Below are 17,490 nucleotides of genomic sequence, written 5' to 3'. Positions count from 1 at the left end.
TATATATATATATATATATATATATCACACAACAATTCATTTCATGGGAGAGAAAAATCGACAATTAGAGACCGCCGTGGGAGATGGAGGGCCAAGATCGAGCAATCTATGGACCGGCACGAATCTAGATGAATCCTTGCTCGGTTAGAGATGCACGTGTACATATTGGAGCTGGGAATGCTCGCTCCCCAAAACCTCTCACCGAAACCCTCCAGCGTCTGTGGCGTCCTCTCAATCTCGATGGAAGGAGGCAGCGGTAGCAGCAGCCCGTGCCCTCTTGATAAGGAGTTCTCTGATCAGATAGCTGTCCTTCTGTCACCTCCCTCTCCTGAATCAATTAAGGTCGAATATTGCTCTCTCTCGGATCATCGTTTCTTCTTTAAATGTCGTGGTACGACTGCAACTACGAGCCGTAACGTTCCAACGATTCTTTCTTCTTTTCTCGTGGTGTCCCCCGAAAAAAGTATTGAATTTTGATGAAGCAGCAGATTTGTTCTTCAAAATGAGATTTTTAAGCATCCTAGCGTTTCCTTTGGATCAAACCCTGTGGAAGATGAAAGCTTAACAAAGAAGGAGGGCCAATAAGTTAAGTACGATGGTTGTTTTACTGAGTAATAGTAGGGGTTGCAAGATAAGCCGCTGTTTTAGTTCGAGTTAGGTGCTTGGTTACGGTTCCTTTGCAACCGGGGAAACCAACGGTTGAGTCTCGGAAACAGCCTCTCTAACAAGGTTGTATGCGTTGACTCTTTTGAGACTCTGCATTGGTGGGAGCCTTATGCACTGGGTATGCCCATATATGATGCTTGGCCTTTAGAGTTATATTTTCTTAATACATGAGCTAGAAGTTTGCCAGATTGTGTTAAACAGTTCTTATTTATGGCTCTAGTGTTGGATTAACAATCAGGGTTTCTTTGGAAATTAGGAATACATGAGTTAAAGTTTGCCTCATTTTGTGAAAAGGTTCTTGTTTTGGTTCTACTGTATTGCTTACCATTAGGATTTCTCCGAGATCTTAAGTTCGCTGTGCCAAATTGTTTGAAAGGTTAGCCAGAATCAACATCTACCACATATTAAAGAAATTGATTTTAACATATATTATATGTGTGTTTTCTTAAGAGATAGTAGGGGCATAACATAATCATAGGATGAGGTATGGCGCTGTGTTAAATATTGGTCACCTCATGATTTATGATCTGTTGCAAGGAATCTCTTATGAATGATTTGTTGCCTAATTGATAGAATTAACATGAGTATGCTCTATGGTTATGAAGTTTCGCATTAGGCCCTGCATTTTACATTGGATTGGACCCCAATACTCAGGAATTTTGCTGTTTGTTCAATTTTCTTTTTCTGAGTGCTGTTATTGGAAGTCTGAGAGGTTGGAAAAGATTGCCCTATTGTTTTCTTTTCGTGGTGAAAGTCTCCTGTATCAGCTGTGTTTGTAGGACAGAAGGATTAAAGTTAAACCATGTAAACCTTTGTGTTGTCTCTATTATCTCATCCTTTTTTCTTCTTTTGGTTGTGCATCTCAAGATACTCTATTTGTTCTAACATGGGACCTCTCTTGAGTCATACTTCTTGAAATAAAACTGTGCCAAATTTAATTGTCCACTTCTATCAGGATTTCAGTGTCACATAAGAAAGTCAGTTAACTGGAGAAAGAAAGAAAAAAAGAGAACTTACATGCCTTAAAGCATGCAATTTCATGACATCATCAAGAATCAAACACTGATGATGTATGTTTAAATTTGTAATTTCATGGTATCAGTGTTGAGTGAAGTTTTATAAGCTGAAAACTTGGTTAACAAAAATGTAATTTTTTGCAGAAGGATAGAAAGGAAAAGATTGATGAAGAGGTTGCTTAGTGGCAAAAGTTAGCTGAAGGCTTAAAGCAATGTTGAGGTCATGATGTTGATGTCTTGTAGTTAGCGATGAAATAGAAAAAATCCACTTTTCTATAGATCTCTTTTTTGTACGATATTGCACACATGAATTATTGGTAGATTTGTACTAACAAATAGCATGCAACTATCAAATTCATTCCCTTTTTTATATATGTGTTTTATTTATCTACCAACACTCTGGTTTGTGATGATGTGTTTGGTGGCAATTACAGCATTGCGGATTTGTAAGACGATGAAGATAGAACGTATTGTTAATCTTCACCAATCCTTTGTCTTTTGCCTAAACTTGATGTATATATCTTTGCAGTATGTCCGTACTAAGACATATTTATCTTGTTTCAGGATTACTATGATGAACTTATGAAAACAAGAAAATGCAACAATTTAAAGATAAATTTTAACAACAGTAGTGGGAAAGGTATAATTTTTCATCTTTTTTCACCTCCATCTTGCTTATTTGTCAGCATATTTATACCTATATTATGTTGACTCCTGCTGGAAGGGATTGTGACTATGCTGCCATAATATCTCAATTAATATGACTTCAGTATTCTTCAAGTGGCAGATTAATTTCTTCGCTGACATTATCATCTTGGGTATATTTTGTGTTAGATAACTCAACTTCATTCTCAATGGCCATAGAATATCTTTGTAGTTGACCCCATATAGCAGGGACATCACAGCTTCATCTTGTTATATTTCAACAATATGTGAGAAAATGATGCCAGAACTTGAAGCCCTTCTATACATCCTAAGGGTCAGATCAGTGTTGTAAGGCAGCAAACCTTTATCTACGAACTCTTAACTGTGGTTAGAGTAGAACAGGCCACTTACAAATTTTAACAAGCATAACATCAATTACATTTAGCGAAAAATGGATGTCATTACACTATAGAGAGAATATCTTGGATAAAGAAATGAAATGAAGAAAGTAAGATGAAATAGTTACAGAAAGAGCAGAGTACAACTGCTACAGCCTACAGAGACTTGTGTATCACTCAACGTCATGTATATATTTGGAGCAGTGATTGCTGTACCACCTGAAATGGTATGGTACAGGACTGGGCGTGGACCAATACGTGGACTAACCCCGTTTTGGGTGGTTCGATTAAAATAGTAAAAAAAATTGAAAAGTGATGGGCCCCAGTCCATTTCAGCGTTAGAAAAGAAAAAAAAAGCAAATAGTTTGCAAGCCCTCTTCTCGTATATGATGCCACAGCCCTCGCCGTTGCCTCTTTGCCGCTGCCGCTTCCACTTTGACGCTGCCACTGTTGCTGCTGCACTTATCCTCCTCCTCTTCTTTCTTCTTTTTCTTCTTTCTTCTTCCTTTCTCCTTCTTCCTCTTCTGTTCCTCCACTGCCTCTTCCTCTTCACCCTCTTTTTTCCCCTCGTCATAACACTGGAACACACCTATGTACCATGTGTCGGTACACCAATATAGACTGGTTTATATCGTTCCAGCAGATAGCTGAAATGAGTCTGATACCCAAAAAGGAAAACCCTGATTTGGCGCTTCATTCATCATCCAAAATACCGAAATTTCCTATCTTTTTCAGCAGCTGTTTCAAGGAACGGAACATGAGCCCGTCTGCACAAGTCAGTTATTGTGTATGCTTGTGATATAATCAGGTCAAGATTTATGTCTCATCTAATCCACAAATGATACAACAAGCCATACTGAGAAACATCAAATGACATATAAAAGCTATAACTAAAAGAGTTGCAAAAAATGATTATGCTTGAAACACTTGATAGAATCATTGAAAACAATTTTTCCTGGGAATATAGAAATCTGTAGAAATGGAATATTCTCTTGCTCTTCCTGGGGAGGCCTATATTCTCTTCTGGAATTAGAGAATATCTTGAACTTCATATGAAACAAATAGAATTAAATTAAGTATAAACCTAAAGTTTATTTAGTGACATTATCAATATTAGTTTAAACTTTTTCCTTATAGTTCAATCTAATCGAGGAGTGTGGTGCCTTGAATTCTGTGTGTGAGTGCAGCTGTCTATGCCATCAAGGAATTTGAAGAAGGTGAACTTGTTTTAAAGGATCAAATACTTGTAGCAGCTCAACACAGTTCTAATAAGGTCTCTATTATTATGTCATCTTTTTAGACATCCATATTACTTGGTGATTGTTGTTTCACCTTTGCAGGTTGATTGTCTTGTATGTAGTTACTGTTTTCGCTTTATTGGTTCTATAGAACTTCAAATTGGGAGGAAACTCTATTTGCGAGAGTTGGGATTATCTGCTAATAAGGAGTGCAAAGAGTCATTGTCAAGATTTCCAGAAAAAGCGTGCACAAGAGTGTTAGATGACATAAAAAAACATTCTGTCTCAAATGGAAGCCATGGTATAGACTCAAGTACTTATACAAACTCAAAGGACAATTCTATTCCTACGGAGGTGCTACATTCACTGATCAATGGCAATATGTCTTTGCCTTATACAAATCTATTTGCTTTACCTTCAATTTTTGATTGTCCCGGTGGGTGCAAAGAAGAACATTATTGCAGGTTAGAAATGCAATGGCATATTCACTAAATGCTTTCTGTCATTGAAAACATGTTAAAGTTTTAGAAGGTGAAAACTTCGAAACAAGTGAGCAATGGCATTAAACACATTTGTTAGTCATGCTTACAGATCATAAATAACTGGAAGTTTATCAATAATTACCATGATGTCAAGTTAATGCTTTAAATGCTTCTTTATTGTTCATTATTATATGTATTCAATATATTGTCTAATTTTTTGTTAAACCATATCCTGCTTTTAGATCCTTTTGACTGAATTGCTTTATTCTTGTAGCAAATTATGTACAGATTTGGACTGGGAATCATTTCATTCTTTGCTATGCACTGGGAGGAATACAGAACCATCAAAAAGGGATGCAATACTTAAATTTATAGAACATTCCAATGGTAAGTTAACTACATGAAAACGTGTTACTCAATGCCTCATCCTCTTATAAAAGACTCTTTTCCCGTAATTTATTCTAAATTGATTGTATTATGTACTAAATCATGGCTAAAGTTTTGATGATTATTTCCCTCTGCATTGCTAATGGTTAGAATCAGTTAAACTGATAGGAGATATAAACCTAAAATTCAGTGGCATAGTGTTGACCATGAAATCTACTTATTTGTACCCTTCTAATAGATTATTTTATGTGATGCTGTGAACATGTACAACAAACTTTTTTTTAGTTATTTTTGTATTTATCTTACAATGAAATTACTTTTCCTATTCTAATGTTTATACTTGTCTTTTTTAGGAACAAATGACATTTTCATCCTAGCTGCAAAGGTATCCTGATTTGTCTATGTATCTAATCCTTGTTTAAGTAGTAAACTTCTATATCATGTATGAATTTCAACTGAAGTATGTGGTCTTTGCTTTCATGCTGCTTCAAAGATTTTAGTGGACCTTAAGACAAGAATCAGTTTGATGCTTTGATTAGTTAGTTTTGCTGCTACTTATGAACCTGTTGAATTCTCAGTTTGTGCTTGCTGGCAGAATACCTTTTTATAAAACCTAAGATGAGCTTCCAACCCCTTCTTAGTGGCAACTGTCACATTGTCTCTAGCCTGGCAAGCGTAGGATGTTCTGGTTGGAAAGTTCTTTAGTTTCTTCCCGATGAAAAATTATAAATGGAACTTAAACAAAATTTAGGTTCAATTCATTTCTTTAAAGTTACCTATAACATTTATCAAACTTGTAGATCATTTATTGTCTTGTGTCTCCACTTTCTTTCATTACTAATTTATGGACCAGACTTTGATCAATTAACTTAATCCATATGAATGATTTCTTTACATGCTTATACATTCATTAGCGATAAGTGATCTAGCAGGAATTATTGCTTATAACATGAAAAATGATGTGCCACCAGCTATTTCCTCAAAGTAATTATTGCCAATTTGGGAGGAAGGCAGACATTCTTTCAGCATCTTGCACTGTTAGAAAGACTGTCTAATGCTAATTTCCTTTGCAGGTCATCTGATAAACCACTTGTTCTATATGTGTAATTAACAAGCCTTTGCTCAGTGCTAGTTCATGGCTTCATAATTTTCATCCACCAGTATCTGATGTAGTTTTTTTTGCTATGCAAGCTTTATTGATCTATAATCATTATAGTTTGCCTTACTGGTCCATACTGGTGTTAAATCATTATAATATAATGTTTCCATCTTTGTTACCTGAAATCACTTCTATCATTTTAAATTATTTGGCATTGATGCAAAATCCATGTTTATAATGAACATTGGAGAAGAAAGTGGCTTGTAATTACTCAAGGCATTTTTTGTGGTAAAAGATGTTATTAAACCTGACAGAATGAGTATATAATACTAGAATGAGAGAGCTCTTGCTGTAAAACATCCTTATTATTGAGCAACATATATGTGGAACCTTCTTTCTGAATATGTCAGGATGAGTGATTTCGGAAGATTTTTGGTAACTGATTAAAATTTTGAATTTCTTAGCTTTTCCTTCATTCCCTGTTTTTCTTCTTTGTTACTTTGAAATGGATCTAATGCATCTCTTGTTAATCTTTTGCTAGTTTATTCTCATAAGCATCAGTGACATTACTTTATATTACTGATTCCTCTTTAACTAATTCTACGTCTATGTGGTTTAACGTGTCAGGTGATCTCATATACCATTTTGAAATTTAGGAAACTCAAGAGGCTACGCTTTAAAGAGAATGAGAAGCGTGCTAAACTAGATGAAACAGACTTCCCTTTGCTTTTGGAGGCTTGGAAACCGGTTTCAATGGGCTTCAAGAAAAGGTAGTTTCACTTGTTATACATGTTGGTCATGCCTCAGTAACTATAGGGAGCAAAGGGCCTTTCTATATATCAGCCATCTACTGCAACTCAAATCGAAAGTGCACTTGCAAAATTTGTTGTGGGTGATTGAAAGCTCAGATCAATACAAATTTTTCCTGACTTATGATTTGATATCTCTCTTGTATGCAGATATTTTATATTTGAATTCTTTAAAGTTTTTGTTAGTCAGCTCTTTGCATCTTATGGCCTCTATAACTTTAAATTTGAAACTTCAAAGCTTTTTCTTAGTTACCAACAACGTTTGATGCTCAAGGGGTATGTCAATCTTAACAAATTAATTGAATAAGTAGATATGGCAATTTTTGTCATAGGGAGAAAACAGAATGGGTTCTAGGTCTAGAAGTCTCCTGACATGACTATTTGCAGGTTGTGACATTTACTATTGGGTATGTTTTGTTCCTTCTGGTGTAAGCCACAACAAGGTTAACCACATGGTGATGTAGAACAGGGTAGAGAAATAGAGAGAGAGCGAGAGAGGAGTGAGATTAGAGATTAGAGAGGAGAGAAAGAGAGGAGTGAGATTATAAATTAGAGAGGATAGAAAGAGAGGAGTGAGATTAGAGATTAGAGAGGAGAGAAGAGAGGTGTGAGATTAAAGATTAGAGAGAGGAGAAAGAGGCTAGAAGAGAGTAGATGTAATTCTTTTTCATTCCAATCTGAAGTGTCTCATCCATTGACAAGCTCCATTATTTATAGGGGTTCTGGAGCGTTAGTACAATCAATATAGGCAATGATTCCCAAGAGTAACCTCCTAGGGAAATTGTATGCCCTGTAGAAACCTCAAATGTGACTTCGAGGAGACCTAAGCAGATTTAAAACAACTTATTACAACTGAGAAAAAAAAGATTACACCACTTAATACAAAAGTAGAGTCCTAATGTTAGTGCTTAGAAAGACTAAAAAAGTGCACTTAGTAAAAAAGTAGAGTCCCAATGTTAGCACCTAGAAAGACCAAAAGATTTTTCAATTTTTCACATAACTCTTACGAGTTTCTAGGCCAACTAATTAACGATTTTTGCTGACTTCTTTGCTTAGAATACACTTTTTTGAAATCCTATATAAAACTAGATGATTCTTCATCATTCTCCTCTAGTGGAAAAGAACTCAACCTCGGAAAGTGATCTGCAAGGCACTTGTCCAATAATTTTGGTGCAAAGTCACAAAGTACCTCCAAAGTAATCCAAGTGGTATCAGAAGTAGGAAGATCATGCTACTTGACAAGAAAGTGTTACGTGATGCTTGTAGTAGACATAATAAGACGATTATCAAGAATGACCTCTATGACATCATTGTATTGTGCGAGAGTTGATGCTTTAGGAGGATCGTCACCTACAAGAATATTGGTAGACAAAAGAGGCTCAAAAATACCATGATATGGAGTTAAATTATCCACATTAAAAGTTGGACTTATATTTAAGTCAAAAGACAAATCGAGTATGTTTGCATTAGATCCCAATTTTTAGATAATAGGGAAAGGACCATTAGCTTGGGCATACAATTTGAATGAATTTTTGGGGAATCTCTTAGGGCGAACGCGAACCAAGACATAATCACCAACTTGAAACTCTTGACTCCTTCATTGTGCGTTAGAAGCAAATTTGTAACTTTTATTACTTAGGATAATTTTACATCAAATCAGTATGCAAATCATGAATGTGTTGAGCAAAGGAGTGGGTTGTTTACGAGGCACGATAGTTAAGTGGAAGGGATGTAATATTAATGATATGTTGGATTTCCCGTAACAGTGGTAGTTCACTAGGTAATTCTGAATGTATCACATCAAAAAATTCATCTAACAAGGATTTAACCTTAAGAGTTAGGTTAGGAGTAATACAAAGGCTAGGAATTTCTCTAGCAATGATGGCCATACAAGACTTGTTGTCTAAGTTTTCTACTTCAAAAGATTTAGGACCCAATAAGTGGAATCTCTTGGTGGTTGAGGCTTGTGAAAGAGACTTGAGGATTCTCGATTTGTACTTTTTTTATGGTTTCGTTGGTCGTAAGATGATGTTTTTACCTTTGTATCAAAAGATGTGTTTTCTCTCTCATGATCGATAACATCGAGGACATACAACCATTGTCAACCTATAAGAATATGGGCAACGCCCATTGGTAGAATGTCACAGTAAATCTCATCCTGGTATTTGCCTATTTTGATGGGTACCAAGCATCTCTTAGTCACGGGTAAATTCGTTTTGCCAACCCAAGCTACTTTGAATTAGAGGTGTCAATTATACCTGCGGGGATTCAAGGCATTTTTTATTACCCATGCAGTTATGGGATGAGGATGGGTAAAACACTCCGCCCATCCCCTCCCTGTACTCGTACCCACCCCGTCAATATGTGGGCCAAAATATTGGGCCTAGACATTGGACGGGTCAATTGCCCACCTAATTCAAATCAGATTAGGATGAGCCTTAGTTGAATCAATTGTGAGCAATTTGATTTGATTGAACCAGATGACATAGTATTAACAAATATTGTTGTTTATATTTGGATATATTTACATTTGAATATTGTTATGACATGTAAACTTTACAAATATTATTTGTTATTGTTTATAAACTTTGGTATTTTTAATTAATTTTGATAATAGTTTTATTTTTTTAAATGAAATTGATTAATTAGGAGAATATAGAGAACCCGTAGATTCCTCACCCCAAATGGGGAATCCCTATCCTTGCTCCCACCTTGTCTAAACGGGGAATGAGGTGGGGATGAGGGATGATAGGGGATGGGGGCAAGGAAGCACTCCTTGCCTTACTCTGCCTGTTGACATTCCTACGTTGAATGGTGTCAAATGTGACTCGACCTTTAGGTTTAGTCTCTGGATAATAGATTTTAAGACTATGTTCATAGCAAGGTCTGCCGTACCGAAGCGTACCGCCCATACCGAGCGGTACGTACCGGTCCGGCAGGTTACCGGTACGCGGACCGCCCGCTACCGGGCGGTACGCCCCAAAAACCCCCGTATTGGGTGATACGGGGCAAAATCGGGCGGTAACGGTCGAAATTTCGACCGTTACCGCCCGGCACCACTCGGTACCGCCCGGCACCACTCGGTAATGGTCGATTTCGACCGCTACCACACAGTAGCAGTGCTACAGTGTTCCAACGGTCAATTTGACCGTTGGAGCTTTTTCTCCTCCTATTTAAACCATTTTTCTCTCCCCTATTTCATTATACTCTCTTAAACTCTCTCTCAAACTTTCTTTTTCTCTCCTAAACTCTATAAAACAACGATTTGTGAATTCAATCGAGGCTAATTTGAGAAGATTAAGAGGAAGAACTTTCTAATCAAGAGGTATGTATTCGTTTTTTTTAATTAGAGAGTAATTAAGACTATCCTAACTTTTCTAATCAAGGGGTATGTATTCGTTTTCTAATCAAGAGGTATGTATTTGTAACTTGAAAACACTATCCTAACCTTTTTTTTCTAATTTTCAGGTATTTTGGAGGGATAAATTGATAAAATCAGGTGTATCGCTCGGTACATCTCGGTATACCGGTCGGTACACCCGTACCATACCGTACTGAGCCCGGGTCGAAACTTCGGTACGGTACGGTATGGCGGACCTTGGTTCATAGTGCTACTCCCATCTATAACCAACTTGTAAGTTCTTTTCCTGCTTAGGATAAAAGTATAGAAGATACTTGTCCTCTTCGATTCATCGGAATCACTAGTAGTCGAGAGAATGATGCAGGCAACATTAACATGAGTATCTTCAATTTCTAATTCATTTTCATCTCATGAGTAGGCTTTCAGTTTGAGAATTAGTGATCGAATGAGTTGTAGATGATTCATGGTTGGGTCAGGGGTGTTGCTAGTAGTGGGGATTTTTGGCTTGATAGAGTCACTACTTAGGGTAGATTGGGATATGGTTCTCTTATTGCAGACTGAGAAGATGCTTAATGAGTTGGATAGAGTTTAAGGTACTTCTCAATCTTCAGGGCTTATCGGAAGCTTCCTCCATGGTGTTGGGGAAATTAAGGTAGACATCTCATTGGATGTCAAACCTTAACCCATTAACAAACCTTTGAATAACGATGATCTGATCCTCCTTAATTTCACACCTAAGTAAAAGTTCCTTAAATTGTGCCAGATACTTAATCACATTAGAAGTTAATTGTTTCAGGTTTAGCAACTATTCAATTAGTTGGCTTTGAAAGTAGGTTGGCAAATATTTTTTCTAAGTTTTTGTTTCATGACTTCTCATTGAGTGATAAGAGGCTCTCGACGGTGTTCAAGAGTACGTTGTACATGTTGCCAATACTTCCTAGTGGATCCTACTAGTTTCATTTTTGCAAATCACACGCGTTCAATATTAGTCATTCTATACCACTCAAAGTAGCCCTCCATTATATCTAACTAGTCAACAAATGTATTTTAGTCAACCCTACCATCAAAGTCTAGCACATCCATTTTGACTCTTCTAGCCATTTCCACAAATTGTTAGTAAATTGAACTCGTTGACCTATTGCTTGGGTTTGTGATGTGAGTTTCTAGCAGGTTCTAGGAATTCATCGTAATGGTCAAAGGCTTGGTCATAAGATATTGTTGGAGCATAATTGTGAATAGGTGCCCTATATATGGACCTAGGATTCATTCGAAGTGGAGTTTGGGGAGTGAGCAAAATTCCATATTTAAAGTTATGAATTGTGGAGAATGGTCATGTTGCTTAACCAGCTTATCAACCTCCTAATTCATAGGTTGTTTTTCAAGGTGTCGGAGAGCTCCTAGGATTTGGGTTATTTGGTTAGATAACTTATTCAATATCGTGCTATGATCTTTTAGTTTGATCCCATGGATGTCTGCCTCACTTTGTTGATTTTGGGAATCATTAGGTTTTGGTTGGTTTTCACCTCGCCTAGTTATGATTCTAATGTTATGGACAAATTGTCTTTTGCTAATGAAGTTGTTAATTGTTGCAATGCACAAGGTAGCAATGCAATGATTCAAGTAGCTCTTTTTTTTTCTCACTTTTGAGTTTTTTTTTTTACTACTTTCAAGGTTTTAAATTTTAGTGGTACTGTAGTTGACATTGTAGTTAAAGGGGAGAGAGAGGCTGATAAATAGAAAAAAAGGGAGAAAAAGAGGGGAGAAGAAGCAATGAAAACCATGATCTAACAAAATATATAATTTTTTTTGCAACAAAAATATTTGTGGAGTTTTAAAAAATTATTGAGCACCAAGAGCTAAGTGGTCCACTAATTTTGTAGGGATGGTGGCCCCAAAGTCCAACTCCACACACAGGGGGTTGTCTTTGGAGGTGCAAGGACCCAAGAGTGTTGATTAAAGCTTTTACCATTAGTTGGGATCCAGTAAGGTACAGGGCAGGTTTCTTGGTAACTCTGATACCAAATTGATATAGAACAACATAGAGAAATAAAGAGAGCGCAAGAGAGGAGTGAGATTAGAGATTAAATAGGAGAGAAAGAGAGGAGTGAGATTAGAGATATGAGAGAAGAGTAAGAGGCTAGAGGAGTAAAGATGTAATTCTTTTTCTTTCCAATATGAAGTGTCTCATCTATTGGTCCACTATTTATAGAGGTTTAGGAGCCTTAGTACAATCAATGTAGATACCCAATATTAACCTCCTAAGGAACTTGTATGCTTTTTAGAAACCCCAAATGTGACTTTTAGGAGGTCTAAACATTTTTGAAACAACTGATTATAGCCCAAAAGAGTGTACTTAATACAAAAGTAGAGTCCCAATGTTAGCAACTAAAAAGACCAAAAGGCTCTTCAATCTTCCACACAACTCTTAGAGTTTCTAGGTCAACTAATTGATGACTTTTTGTTGATTTCTTTGCCTAGAATAATTTTTTTTGAAATCATTTATAAAGTTGGATGGTTCTCCATCACATGAGAATCAAAATATTTCTACCAGGCCACATCCATCATTTGCAAATCAAAAGTCTATAATGCTCAAAGTTTTTCTCCATGTAATAGCAATGTATCTGTTGAAAGGAAGGAACTAATTTATGATGTGCTTGAACTTTTGCTACCCTTCTTAGACAACAAAATGATGTATGAAGGCTATCTATCATATTGGATAGGGGCAGAATTTATAAAATTTCTAATACAATCATTATTTCAATCCTCATAGTATTTCTTTGTTTTCTTAAGAGTAGCAATTTGCCAAGCTATAACTTTGTATCTATGTATTGGTAAGGTTGAGTGTCGATGCATTTGTTCTTGTAGGTGGTGGGACTGTATTGCTTTGCCCGATGATGTTGATTCTTCTGATGAAGCATCATTCAGAATGCAACTAAGAGACCTAGCCTTTACTGTAAGCATGCTCTTGCTGCAATATGTTAACAAACCTGAGTAATCTTGTGCTGCTAAATATGAATTTGATGTGCTTGAGACCTATTGCTATTGTATTCAATGATGGCCTTCTTGGGAACAAGTGTCTTAGACTTTCATTTTAGAGTTGATAAGAATCCATGGCATGGAATTCACATGGTGGTTATTATGCATGTATCATGCTGATATGGTAAAATGGTAATGGTCTCTCCTTCGTGTTGGCACATCTGTGTTACTTGTTCTAAAATCATATTACTATTTTCTCTGTCCAAAGCTAAGTTGTTTGAAGAATGTCTGTTAAATAACTTATACAAGTGGATTCCTTTATTTTTTCTTAAATTTCATTCATGAACATGCACTTTTTGGTCTTTCAAAACCTTCATTGTTTTTGGAACTTTATCATATGATAGCCAGCACTCACTTGGTGCTTTTAGACTTTGCAGAAACTGTTTGTCCTCATCATCTGGGTAACATCAAAGACTAACAACCATATTGACATTTTTCAAACTCTTTTGTTCCATTCTATATATTCGAAGAAATACATTGTTGCCTTTCAAATCTTATGACTTAGTTGCATCATGACCTTTTACTTTCAAAGTGGTTTGGGTGAGTAGCTTCCAAATAATAAAATGCTCATGAATGAGGTCACTTCGGCTTGTATTTCACTGTTTACATAAAATATGATTGCCGTATTCAGTTGCAGGCTTGTCAATTCACTGTGTTGATTTATTAATTAGTCGCTTAGCCATTTGGACTGTTGTAATAACATACAAGAAAGTTATAGTTACCATATGTGATTGACAACTTATAAAAAAAGACGAGATGCAGCAGTTACTGCTATGTTTATCAATGTAGGCAAAATATGTAAATGTCGATTACCTGCCTTTTTGTATACATTCTGTTTGATTTGAGGTAACTAAAGAATTTGGTTCTTGTAATATTGTTTGCATAATTGTTTATTGCAGCTGTTAAGCTGTCATACTTAAGTTTTCTGTTCGTAGTCACTAGTATTATTGTACAACTATGATGTTGATACTTTATTGGTTAATGCCAAAGTAAAGATGGAGATTTTTAAATAAGACTTCAAGAAATTATGTTATCTTTGCAGTCCCTGCAGCTTCTCAAGGAAGCTATCTTCGAGGATGAATGCGCGCCTTGTATCCTTCTATATTTATCAATCAGTTGATTGAGACAAACTATATCTTCTTTAGTGTTGATAATTTGCTGATCAAGCTGACCTTATCCGTTTTGGTAGGTTTCATTTAATTGCTATCAATTCCGATGTCACTTTCCTTGACTATGCTAAGTATTTTCACTTGAGATCTATGGGCATATTATTGGCATGTTTGAGCTTAATAATCTGTGAGTAACAGAACCTACAGATACTATTGTGCTGTAGATAGTAAGCTTTTTCCTTAATTTGGGATTCTTGGTTCTATTCAAATGTGTTATTCTCGATTGGCAGTATCTTTCTGTCTATACATATGTTCATCTTCAAGATAGCTTTTCCCATTATGGCCTCATCAAAAATGGTTATCAAATTATGAATGCAGTGATCTAGTTGTGGCATCGCCAGTTGAGGACTATTTCATACATATTGATGATCTTCCCTCTCCAGAGAAGGTAAAAACTATTACACATACTTTCCATATGTCGTGAATCGCTCTTCTAAATAGGAGAACTTGATCTGTTGCAGGTGGAAGCTGAGAAACTAACACGACCGCTCCTGGAGTCACTAGGTGATGAGTATTCTGTTTGTTGTCAAGGTTAGTATAGTGCATCTGACCATGGTTGTAGTCCCTTGTTTTCCTAACCATACCTACCATACTGTACTTGTTTATACTGTACTTGTTTATACTGTACCAACTTTTCGAATTTCTATTACCAACATAGCTTTGATATCCACTATGCCAGAATTGCTCTGCTAATGCTAAAGCTTTCATGTTGAATTCATGTGATGTTGTTTTTCGTTATTTCCTCTAGTGTGTTTTTAGAGTGACAAGACACCCGAAGAATTCTGCATAGTTGCACAGTGCACTTTCACTTTCTCAACCTAAAACCTATACGTGCAAACACTTCTGTGCTTTTGTTTCTGTAATTTCTTATGCATTAAGTTTTACTCATCAATGATTATAGCCATATTGATCAAGCTTTGATACACTAATTACCAGTACTATATGAACACTGCTTGGCTGGTATGGACTGCTGCTGCACCATGCGGATGCATACTATTGTTGGTATGCTGTCCAACAATTTTTGGGCCAAATTTAACATTTAATGTTAATGGTAATTTTGATTTTTTTTTATGGCTGAGTTCATAATATAACTATGATAAAACACATCAATAATACGGATAATTTATAGGTCAACCCAACTTCAGCCCAGAATCAAGTCAGCAATGATGTGGTAGGATTTAATATACTGAAAATAAAAGTCCAACAATTACCAAAGGTGTATTTATGTACACATGTGCTCCTCTTCTGCCTTACCTGACAGGAAAAACATCAACCTAGGACAGTGCCTGTTAAGGAACTCGGTTGTTGATGGGAATAGATAATAAAATGACCAAAAGTCAAGATTGTCAGAAACCCTGAAAGAAAAGCCAAAACAACATTTTGCTGCAAGAAAAAAAGGAAAATTCCACTGAAAATACCAATCTTGCTCCTGTTTCAGACAAATTGTATTATTTGCTATGATATAAATTTATGTTTTATGACATAAAAATATAAGCATAAAAAGTCAATTTTACAGCTGTAGATTTTGAATAATTCATTTAATGTGCTTTTTCTATATATGAACTTATCAAGGCAAATAATCAAATACCAATGCTTTTGTTCAAGATTCTTTCATTGAATGACAGATTGTCACGTCATTTATGTTTTACTTTCATGTCCAGGTACTGGGTTCTACCCTCTGCAAAGCTGCATGAACCATTCTTGTTGCCCCAATGCCAAAGCATTCAAAAGAGATGAGGTAAAACTTAAAAGGTTTAACCTCTATAGGTGTAAGTCTGAACCAACCAGTGTCATTTGAGGAGTTTCACACGTTAATATGGATCTGTCATATTTCTGATAGGCTACATGCTTGAATAATCACCCAGGGCAACATTTAAAACTTGCAGGATACTGAAAAGTATAACTTATGGGTCTTGATTCATGAATGAAAGCCTATTGTTTAATCACCTAGTTCTTAATAACCTCTTTTTTGTTTTTGAATCATTTCATTTGGCAAATACACAAAATTTAAGTGGTGCCTCCAAGTGTTATGAGAAATTCTTTATTGATCTATAATTAAAACACCATGTCACAATAGTATGGTTGATGCAATGCTTAACATGACATTCCTTTTTTTTTTTTTTGTATATTTGCTGCTTAACACTATACTTACAGATTTCATCTCAGGAATTGTAATGCTGTCACTGTTATAAAGAGAACTTAGACACTCTCTGTTGTTATTTTTAACATCAGTTCAATATTTGCACAATTATTGCTCTTTTCAACTATTCGGACAAATAATTTATTTGGCACATATATCCGCATAGAAAACATCCCCACATGTTGCAGGCTTTTGCATGTCTCAATTCATGATGTTCTTTCAGAAACCTTCATGCTCCTCCACATATTTACTAGTTAAAAATGTCTTAGAATGTGTTTTTTTTTTCAAAATTTTGATGAAGTTAGAATTGGCCTTCATTACAGGATAAAGACGGTCAAGCGATCATTATAGCAGCACGACCCATTGTCAAAGGAGAGGAGGTATTGTATTGCTGAAGAACATGATGATGTTTTATGAAGTTGCCATGTTCTAGCCGTAGAATCCATTGTTAGCTTGGTAGGTTCCTGTTGCTGCTTTCGGTGGGAACCCTGATGCTTCGGATTAACTTCTGCAGATTACTATTTCATATATCGATGAGGATCTCCCATATGATGAGAGACAAACCCTCCTTGCCGATTATGGCTTTGGATGCATGTGCCCAAGGTGCTTGGAGGAGATGCCCGGAATGTGAACTTAGAAGATGAGGAAGAGTAGAGTCTTCTTAGTAGGCAATCAGCAAATCGTTGAAAGCATGGTTGGGGGAATTTGATCCCATTTCAGTGTGTTTGATATCATTGTCCTAATATTTTAATCCAATTTTTCTAGATTTATATACACACATTATATGAGACAATTTAGGTGAGTTTTTCTTGTCAAAAATGTTTCTCTAAGAAAAAGCTGTTGATTCTGCACATTGCTGGAAAATTCACAAAACAGTGATTTACTATTGTACTATCAGTTCACAAAGTGGTGAAGATAAGATTTTGATTGTTATCAATGGAGATGGAGCCTTTTATTAGTTGAGATGGCCAATAATATCCAAGTGGTGAAGATGTCATCTAACCCAGCAAAGATAACTGTTGATGGGCACAACAACCACTTAGA

The 17,490-nt window shown here is 36.0% G+C and overlaps 1 protein-coding gene across 3 annotated transcripts; it reads left to right on the top strand.

Moving 5' to 3' along the window:
- The first annotated feature begins 135 nt into the window (after window positions 1-135).
- On the top strand, window positions 136-17,299 carry LOC103983679 (histone-lysine N-methyltransferase ATXR2). 3 transcript variants are annotated; one of them, XM_065150253.1, is made up of 16 exons: window positions 203-342; window positions 1,827-1,902; window positions 2,247-2,322; window positions 3,913-3,998; window positions 4,066-4,427; window positions 4,720-4,832; window positions 5,186-5,217; window positions 6,559-6,701; window positions 12,967-13,054; window positions 14,180-14,228; window positions 14,379-14,433; window positions 14,625-14,694; window positions 14,768-14,837; window positions 15,968-16,044; window positions 16,770-16,826; window positions 16,961-17,299. In XM_065150253.1, the coding sequence occupies exons 3-16, from the start codon at window positions 2,265-2,267 to the stop codon at window positions 17,075-17,077; spliced, it is 1,377 nt and encodes a 458-aa protein (XP_065006325.1). In that variant the 5' UTR covers window positions 203-342; window positions 1,827-1,902; window positions 2,247-2,264; the 3' UTR covers window positions 17,078-17,299. The 3 variants fall into 3 exon arrangements, with proteins under 3 accessions (XP_009399214.2, XP_065006325.1, XP_065006326.1); XM_065150254.1 differs by lacking the exon at window positions 1,827-1,902 and adding an exon at window positions 2,117-2,149 and having other exon boundaries at window positions 221-342; XM_009400939.3 differs by lacking the exon at window positions 1,827-1,902 and having other exon boundaries at window positions 136-342.
- Window positions 17,300-17,490: the final 191 nt, after the last annotated feature.

The sequence above is a fragment of the Musa acuminata genome, chromosome BXJ3-5 (genome assembly GCF_036884655.1).
Source record: "Musa acuminata AAA Group cultivar baxijiao chromosome BXJ3-5, Cavendish_Baxijiao_AAA, whole genome shotgun sequence".
NCBI lineage: Eukaryota > Viridiplantae > Streptophyta > Magnoliopsida > Zingiberales > Musaceae > Musa > Musa acuminata.
Note: the sequence above shows the minus strand (reverse complement) of the source record. Positions and strands in the feature narration are given on the sequence as shown.

What these genes read in the sequence shown, in the direction of transcription:
- LOC103983679 (XM_009400939.3), top strand. Translation starts at nt 151, where the DNA reads ATGCACGTGTACATATTGGAGCTGGGAATGCTCGCTCCCCAAAACCTC. An exon ending in ATTTATAGAACATTCCAATG is followed by an intron (nt 4,833 to 5,185) that starts GTAAGTTAACTA and finishes TGTCTTTTTTAG; the next exon opens with GAACAAATGACATTTTCATC. An exon ending in TCAATGGGCTTCAAGAAAAG is followed by an intron (nt 6,702 to 12,966) that starts GTAGTTTCACTT and finishes TTGTTCTTGTAG; the next exon opens with GTGGTGGGACTGTATTGCTT.